This window comes from Hemibagrus wyckioides, linkage group LG17 (assembly GCF_019097595.1).
Source record: "Hemibagrus wyckioides isolate EC202008001 linkage group LG17, SWU_Hwy_1.0, whole genome shotgun sequence".
Classification (NCBI taxonomy): domain Eukaryota; kingdom Metazoa; phylum Chordata; class Actinopteri; order Siluriformes; family Bagridae; genus Hemibagrus; species Hemibagrus wyckioides.
In genome coordinates, this window is record NC_080726.1 from 22,204,370 (window position 1) to 22,214,379 (window position 10,010).

Genomic DNA, 10,010 nt, shown 5'->3' on the forward strand with positions numbered 1-10,010 from the left:
CCTGCCTTGACTCGCATATGAACTTAAGTGACATCCCATTACTAATCCATAGGGTTCAATATGACATCGGTCCACCCTTTGCAGCTATAACAGCTTCAACTCTTCTGGGAAGGCTGTCCACAAGGTTTAGGAGTGTGTTTATGGGAATTTTTGACCATTCTTCCAGAAGCGCATTTGTGAGGTCACACACTGATGTTGGACGAGAAGGCCTGGCTCTCAGTCTCCGCTCTAATTCATCCCAAAGGTGTTCTATCGGGTTGAGGTCAGGACTCTGTGCAGGCCAGTCATGTTCATCCACACCAGACTCTGTCATCCATGTCTTTATGGACCTTGCTTTGTGCACTGGTGCACAGTCATGTTGGAAGAGGAAGGGGTCATCCCCAAACTGTTCACACAAAGTTGGGAGCATGGAATTGTCCAAAATGTCTTGGTATGCTGAAGCATTCAGAGTTCCTTTCACTGGAACTAAGGGGCCAAGCCCAGCTCCTGAAAAACAACCCCACACCATAATCCCCCCTCCACCAAACTTTACACTTGGCACAATGCAGTCAGACAAGTACCGTTCTCCTGGCAACCGCCAAACCCAGACTCGTCCATCAGATTGCCAGTTGGAGAAGCGCGATTCGTCACTCCAGAGAACGCGTCTCCACTGCTCTAGAGTCCAGTGGCGGTGTGCTTTACACCACTGCATCCGACACTTTGCATTGCACTTGGTGATGTATGGCTTGGATGCAGCTGCTCGGCCATGGAAACCCATTCCATGAAGCTCTCTGCGCACTGTTCTTGAGCTAATCTGAAGGCCACATGAAGTTTGGAGGTCTGTAGCGATTGACTCTGCAGAAAGTTGGAGACCTCTTCGCACTATGCGCCTCAGCATCCGCTGACCCCGCTCCATCAGTTTACGTGGCCTACCACTTCGTGGCTGAGTTGCTGTCGTTCCCAAACACTTCCACGTTCTTATAATACAGCTGACAGTTGACTGTGGAATATTTAAGAGCGAGGAAATTTCATGACTGGATTTGTTGCACAGGTGGCATCCTATCACAGTTCCTGAGAGCGACCCATTCTTTCACAAATGTTTGTAAAAACAGTCTGCATGCCTAGGTGCTTGATTTTATACACCTGTGGCCATGGAAGTGATTGAAACACCTGATTCTGATTATTTGGATGGGTGAGCGAAAACTTTTGGCAATATAGTGTATGTACACTATGTTGCCAAAAGATTTGGGACACCCATCCAAATGATTGAATTAAGGTGTTGTTTTTCAGGGGTTGGGCTTGGCCCTTTAGTTCCAGTGAAAGGAACTTACCAAGGCAGGCATACCAAGACATTTTGGACAATTTCATGCCTTTGTGGGAACAGTTTGGGGATGACCCCTTCCTGTTCCGATATGACTGCACACCAGTGCACAAAACAAGGTCCATAAAGACATGGATGAGTGAGTTTGGTGTGGAGTAACTTGACTGGCTTGCACAGAGTCCTGACCTCAACCTGATAGAACACCTTTGGGATGAATTAGAGCGGAGACTGTGAACCGGGCCATGAACATCAGTGCATGACCTCACAAACGTACTTCTAGAGGAATGGTCAAAGAATGGCGGGCCAACTCCATATTAAATTCATGTGTATGTAAAGGCAGACGTTCCAGTTTTGGCCTGGCTCACAGCATTCTGTCCTGCACTGGGAGTCCAGATTGGTCCCAGTGACCTGTCTGGCTCTCTTTATCAGTTTGATCAGTCTACTAGCATCTCCTGTGTGGCATGTCCTAGCATCTGATGCCATTGCCCCAGTGTACTGCTGCACAAACACCTAAACTGAGGTCTTAGGTAGATAGTGACTCAGAAGGTCTATATGCATCATCTTGAGCTAAGAGGCATTATCACTGTCATGCTTTTTGCTCTGGTGAATGTGTGAACCCTGTGACAGTTCGTGTATGACTCGACAGTCTGGACTTTTCTAGAGAAATTTCTTATTTTACACTTAACATTACAGCCTGCTTACTTAACACAGTAGCATTAATCCAGGCTCACACAGGTTCCCACTGCAGTATGAAAGTTCAGCACCAGTGAACTACAGTACTCTGTGTGCAGAATAGAAAGCAGATTGCAGATGTCTGTGTGCTTCTTTTTCCAAAGCAACCTTGGATATGAGAAAGAGCATGGTGTAAATAAAACTTGTGTTGGTCACCCTTTTGCTTTTGGACTCCACTAGATCCCTGAAGGTGTGCTGTGGAATCTGGCACCAAGATGTTAGCAGCAGATCCTTTAAGTCCTGTAAGTTGCGAGGTGGGGCCTCCATGGGGACTTAAAGATACTGACCACTGCATTACCAGTAACTCTGTTTTATGTTGGGCCCCAACACTGGTGATTAAATCATTATTTTTTTCCATAATATACACAGCATTACCTCTGTATACAATACAATTCATAATTTACTCTATTGCTGAACTATTCTTTCTTTGCGTAAATCTCTTCTTTCCCATCCATTTACTTTGTGTCATGGGGAATAAATAAATCTGAGATCTGAGCTAAACTTTTCAGGCTTTAGGTACAAAAGTTTATACATGTGAAAGATCTACTACAGTCTTGTTCAAATCACATAGGTAATTAAATGCGTTCCTCATATTTTGCTGAGTGAATGCTTCTATGTAAACAATGTAATGGCTTATTAGTCACCAAATATATCTTATGTTTAAATAATTAATGACCATATTAAATACTTTCCAGAAATTAATGAGCCACACTGGGTTTCTAGTTGCTCTATGGGTAAACTGTTAAATTCACATGGGTGGGCTAATCACAGGAGTGTAGGTAAAACTACAAAACATTTATGATGCAATTTCAGATGTGTACCAACAAAGAAACATCATACCAATATCTGCTTGTTTTAAAAGGCCAGATTATTTATTATGGCACCTATTTTTGTCATTCAGATACATTCCATAGTCTAATTTGGTCAAGCTGTGCATAAACATTTTAATGTCGTGTATTTTTTCATGTGTTATATATTTAATCATTTACTGTAGTTCCTTGAATGTGTTACAAACGGTGGGGTGAGGATTACCAGGATGTTGTATGAGAGCATATAGTGAAGTTTGCATGTGGAGTCACATTGAGCCAACGTTAACTCATAGCATGTTGTCAGAAGTTAGTAGGGTATTCACTTGAAGTCACCTGAGCTGAAGCAGTCTGCAAAATAGCCAGCTACCGATATGTGATGTCAGATGAAGTAGCAAGGCCAGTAAAGAGGAAATAATTTAGCAAAATTTAGCAAAATTCAGGAAAATTAACCTCTAGCCACTGGAACCAGTGTGTGGGATACCAACACTCATGCACCTATACAGTTTATTGGCAATATAGAACACAATTGGAAATAAAACACAGAGGGAATGATGAGAGGGAAGCATTTCTTTTTGTGTATGTGATTAGTGAGAAAACCTTGGAAATGCATCTATGGTCAAAGGTCAAGGTCTTATAGTCCATAGGTCTTATAGTTTGTTTGTTTTTGAAATTAAGTAATCATTAAGAAAGTAATTAGCAGCCAGGTATTACTCAGGAAGACAGCTAAAAAAAATCAAGATGTGTGACAACCTCTATGAAAGCAGAACTTTGGTCCACACACTTAGATCACTTTGGTGTGTTTCTACATACTGCCAAGAAGAAAGGAAATCAGCTATTAAGAGAAGCAATTGTTGCTGCTCATTGGACTGAAAAGGGTTGGTAGGACATCTCCAAACTGTTTTAAATTCACCATTCTACAGTGAGGAAGATGTAATAGTGTTTACAAATGGAGATCCTTCAAGACAGACACTTTCCCATTATCCCACGACTGGGACATAATGCACAATCGACTCCACTGTCAACAACCAGAGTGTCAACATCCGAGTTCAGCAAAGCAAACACTTTAGATCTGTTCCTTTACCGATGAAAATACTATTCATAAAAGGTTTGACTAAAAATAAGTTTTCAGCTTAACACTAATTGAAAGTCTGTTCCATAACCGTAAGAGAAAGCTCCATTCCATACTGTAACCTTCACTATTTGAGGTACCAAGAAATACCTCACCTGCACCTTTTGACTGAAGTCTGGCAGATGATAAAAGACCAAAAGATGAGTGCTTTATAGATAACAGTATTTCATAATCATTGCAGAGACAGTGAAGTGTGGATAGGGGTGATGTGGTCCTATCTTCTGGTTCTAGTAATGAATCTAGCTGCTACATTCTGGACTAACTGGAGCTTGTTAATGTACTTACTGGAACATCCAAAAAATAAAATAAACTCTAAACTCTACTCATTTCTGCATCATGTGGTGACATTATTTTTCTAATGTAAGATGGCTATATGCATGCCTTTGCGACATGTTGACATCTCCACAAGCAGGACCAGATTATATGGGCTTTTTATCAGTAGCAGTTATATAATTCCACTATTCAATTTTATTGGATATTAGACAGCAGCTCAACCCTCTTATATATTCTTTCATGCTGTGTGTAATGCATAGTTAATATTATTTAAAGAATGCCAGGCACAAGAGCATGCTATAATTTGTTGTGAAAATGATCATTTTCATTGTTTTCACCTATATCAAGTTAACGATTGCAGCCAGAGCTGCTTCCTCTAAAATTTTCCTTGTTTTAAGACATTATGCCTTGTGGTACTGCCATCTTTTCTCAATCAAACAAGTGCAAATGAACAAAAAAGATAAAAACAACACTGGGCAAACATAATATCATGTAATCTTAGATGCCAGTGCTAAAATCCTTATTTGATTTAATATTTGAACACTTCCATGTTAATTCATCATTACTACAAATTGTAGAAAAGCTCTATAAAGTGTATCCTCAAAGCACACCACCACCAAGCTATCGACTAAGGCCTTTATCCCTCAAATACTCAAAATCGTATCTTGTCACCAGTGTAAGTGGCTTTGGAAAAAGTGTCAGGTAATGAGAAAAAAATTGGTATATGAAATGTATTGGTTATTGTATACAGTATATATGAGATATAAAATGAATTGTTATGAAATTATTAGATTAACACCATGTGTGTTTGATTTTTGTGTACATTGTATTGAGATATACTATATTTTCTGGGATATAGTGAAAGTGATAAGCTTTTGCCAATATTTGAAATATATAAAATGAAAAAAAATTCTTTCTTCTTTCGCTCCTAGAAGCCAAACACAGAGAGAATAAGGAGGAGCCATTTGGGCCATCAAACAGGACAAAACATAGACCTGGACAATTCTATTGATTTCTCTTGACTATTCCCCACTTGCTACCTCTACCAGACTTTTTTTGCACAGCATATAATACACTAATGAACACATCAACACTTTATTCATAATAGTCATACTGTTCTACCACCAATCTGCAATTTTGCAAGTCTCTGCCTGATATCTGTCCGATTTGCCCACAACTATTAAAATGGAACTGAAACAGAACTCATGTTCAACCATTTATTCCAGTACTTTGGCTTACCAGAGGACATGATGCCGAGGCACACAAATCACATGATATGTATGTAAATACTTTACCTGATAGAGTCTCATGTCAGGATATCATCCCCCAAATGAATGGACAAATCCATTTTGTAGTGCAATGGATCAAGTATGTCACCTAGAATTACTACCTCACTAACATCACTGATTGTTCAAGATTCTTTATTTTATTACATATACATATGTTGCTCTTATTAAGAGCAACTTACAAATTATCTAATTCTTTATGCAACTGAGGTTTAAGGGCCTTGCACAAGGACTCAACAGTGGCAGCTCAGTAGTCCAATACATTAACCAATAAGCTTCCCCAGTGCTTGGGTTCCTCTATAATTACATTCACGGCATCTGCCCTTATTCAGAGCGACTTAAATTTCTCATTTTCTCACTTCAAATCTCATTTTATTCAACAGAGGGTTAAGGGCCTTGCTCAATGGTTCAACAGTGAGCACTTGATGGATTGGGGAATTGAATTCACAACCTACTGACCTTAACCACAGTGTAACCACTGAGATACCACATCTTTTTGATTGCACATCTGATTGCACAAACATGAACTTAATCACCTTAATATCTGTATTAAAGCATAGACAATATGGTACAGTTATTTGTCCATAAATTATATACAAAAATTCAAGAATACACACCAAACAGACTGTTGAATTGATAATATACAGTAATGACACCCAATCTTCTAACCCATCAAATGATAAAACATACAGTTTGTACACACTGTCAGGCAATTTATTTTCATTATACAGTAAGAGTGAAATGATATTTGATATTAAACATGCAAACCATAACACATTTCCACCATAAGAATTTATCAAAATGTCTTTAAGACAATACAAAATATATCTTTAGATAAAGGATATCCCATTTTTTTTGCTATATAATGCAACCAAGAATTTTCTTTTTATCAGCATCATTATTAAGGCATCAGCACACTAGGTAAAAATCACAAACAATAATCACTTATTTATGTCCAGTGTTGATCTTATTTTCGTTTTTCTGATTTCGAGCAATCTTGAGAATGGGCAGTCAGTGCCGCACATAGCATAATGTCTTAAAACATGAAAAAATCTTTCATCTCTGAGACCATAAATCAATGGACTAAGACAACGTGGTGCAATCATAAAAACAATGAACATGGAATATTTGATATTCATAAGCATCTTTGCTTCAACTTTCCAGAAAGCCATTTCAATATATGGGTTCAAAAACTGCACGATGCACAGAAACAACTGAAATGCATGAAGCAGCACAGTTCTGAGACTCTTACTGGTTGATTTCCTTTTTTCACATGAAGCAGCTCTGGCTGCAATCATGATCTTGATGTAGGTGAAGACAATGATAATGATCAAAAAAAGGAAAAGGATAATAAAAATGATAGCACGCCCATGTGCCTGCCATGCTTCCCCTAGCATTATCTCCGCAGTACACACTGTATAGGAGTACTGAGCAGCTCTTGGGATTATTGCCCAATATCCTATAAAATTGAACAGTGGAATTATAGAACTGATACCCCATATAATAAAAAGCCCATATAATCTGGTCCTGCTTGTGGAGATGTCACCATGTCTCAAAGGCATGCATATAGCCACATAGCGCTCCAGACACATAGCCACTAAAGTCAACGGTGTACAGCAGGCAAGAAAAGTCAAAACCGTACAAATGATACTACAAGGAATTATATGCATGGTATACTGAAAGTACGTTCCAACCGAAAGCAAGTCAGTTAACAGCATAAGAGCCGAGTCCACAAATAAGGTTTGTGCAAACAAAATGTACCGAGTTTCATCCCTAAAAAACTCCTTTTTCAGAAATGTGAATATCATCAAGCAGTTTATACAAAGGAAAACCCCAACCAGGACCTGCAACAACAAGATTTTCTCATTCAGGGGCCTTGAAAAATTAAGTAACAAATTATTGCTTGAGTTGCTGTATGCTCCTGCACTCTGCATGTCTGTAAAATAAACAACTATGAGGTAAAGATACAACAGTACAAATACACTTGTGTGTCTGGGGAGGACATACACAGGCATAAAGTATTCCAGTGTGTAAAAAGCAACATGTTCATGTCTAATGCCTTTCAGGTATTTATACTGTTCTAGTGATGGGGCGAAACAAAAACAATGGATGTAAAAGATGTAATCGTGATGAGAGAGCAACCGACGTTGGTGCTGATAGCATTAATATTTAATGATTTTGTTTATGCTGAACTTTTAATTGAAAGTCTGTTCCATAACCGTAAGAGAAAGCTCTGTTCCATACTGTAACCTTCACTATTTGAGGTACCAAGAAATAGCCTGCACCTTTTGATTGAAGTCTGGCAGATGATAAAAGACCAAAAGATGAGTGCTTTATAGATAACAGTATTTCATAATCATTGCAGAGACAGTGAAGTGTGGATAGGGGTGATGTGGTCCTATCTTCTGGTTCTAGTAATGAATCTAGCTGCTACATTCTGGACTAAATGGAGCTTGTTAATGTACTTACTGGAACATCCAGACTTAAAATAAACTCTAACTCTAAACTCTACTCATTTCTGCATCATGTGGTGACATTATTTTTCTTATTTTAGCAATATTTCTGAGATGAAAGAAGGCTATCTTGGTAATATTCAAATTAGTAATAGTTAGTAATAGACAGGCTGGTCCCTTAACTTTAATAACTGACTATCAGTTCTCATTTATCAGACTATAAGTGACGTTTATTAGACCTAAGGCTTTATTTTTATTTGTATTTTTATTTCATTTTTCAAAGCCATTGAATGAGAAGAGTTTGTTGATACAGGACCTGTTTGTTTTTTTTCTTTGTAAACTGCTTGATATTCACATTTCTTAAAAAGGAGGGAAGAAAACTGATAGAAACCTGCTGCTTTAATATTGCTAAGTGACTTGCTTTCAGTTGGGACTTATTTCTAGTACCCTGTGAACATGGGTATTTGATCTCCCAGTTTTCTAATTCAGAATTATTTCACCTGTTGTACAGCACTGATGATGGTGGCTAATGTGTCTAATGTAAGATGGCTATATGCATGCCTTTGCGACATGTTGACATCTCCACAAGCAGGACCAGATTATATGGGCTTTTTATCAGTAGCAGTTATATAATTCCACTATTCAATTTTATTGGATATTAGACAGCAGCTCAACCCTCTCATATATTCTTTCATGCTGTGTGTAATGCATAGTTAATATTATTTAAAGAATGCCAGGCACAAGAGCATGCTATAATTTGTTGTGAAAATGATCATTTTCATTGTTTTCACCTATATCAAGTTAACGATTGCAGCCAGAGCTGCTTCCTCTAAAATTTTCCTTGTTTTACTGCCATCTTTTCTCAATCAAACAAGTGCAAATGAACAAAAAAAGATAAAAACAACCCTGGGCAACATAATATCATGTAATCTTAGATGCCAGTGCTAAAATCCTTATTTGATTTAATATTTGAACACTTCCATGTTAATTCATCATTACTACAAATTGTAGAAAGGCTCTATAAAGTGTATCTTCAAAGCACACCACCAACAAGCTATCGACTAAGGCCTTTATCCCTCAAATATTCAATCATATCTTGTCGCCACATCAACACTTTATTCATAATAGTCTATCCTACCACCAATCTGCAATTTTGCAAGTCTCTGCCAGATATCTGTCCAATTTGCCCACAACTATTAAAATGGAACTGAAACAAAACTTATGTTCAAACATTTATTCCAGTACTTTGGCTTACCAGAGGACATGATGCCGAGGCACACAAATCACATGATATGTATGTAAATACTTGAGACTGGCCATTAGTCTCATGTCACTATATCATCGCCCAAATGAATGGACAAATCCATTTTGTAGTGCAATGGATCAAGTATGTCACCTAGAATTACTACCTCACTAACATCACTGATTGTTCAAGATTCTTTATTTTATTACATATACATATGCATAACTTACAAATTACCTAATTCTTTATGCAACTGAGCAACTGAGTCTTAAGGGCCTTGCACAAGGACTCAACAATGCCATCTCAGTAGTCCAATACATTAACCAATAAGCTTCCCCAGTGCTTGGGCTCCTCTATAATTACATTTACGGCATCTGCCCTTATTCAGAGCGACTTAAATTTCATCTCATTTTATTCACCAGAGGGTTAAGGGCCTTGCTCAACGGTTCAACAGTGAGCACTTGGTGGATTGGGGAATTTAACTCACAACCTACTGACCTTAACCACAGTGTAACCACTGAGATACCACATCTTTTTGATTGCACACACATGAACTGCATGAAAAGTGTGATTTTTGTCACACATAGGGAATGTGCAGGCAGCACAGATAATTGTCGGGAACTGCCAAAAATTGACGTGGAATAGGCTTGGCAGTTGACCCCCATGTTCCTATCACCTTGGCCTGGGTTTAGCTTTTATATGTAAATGACTACAGTGAGCTACTGTATACAAATGCAAACCAGGGTAGTGTGGAGAGGGGGGACTCACTGATTGAGAGTGGGCTT

The 10,010-nt window shown here is 38.4% G+C and overlaps 1 protein-coding gene across 1 annotated transcript; it reads right to left on the reverse strand.

Annotated features, from left to right (window-relative positions):
* Positions 1-6,470: 6,470 nt before the first annotated feature.
* On the reverse strand, positions 6,471-7,463 carry LOC131367738 (odorant receptor 131-2-like). The gene has a single exon (XM_058413212.1). The coding sequence runs from the start codon at positions 7,461-7,463 to the stop codon at positions 6,471-6,473; it is 993 nt and encodes a 330-aa protein (XP_058269195.1).
* Between the last annotated feature and the right edge of the window lie 2,547 nt (positions 7,464-10,010).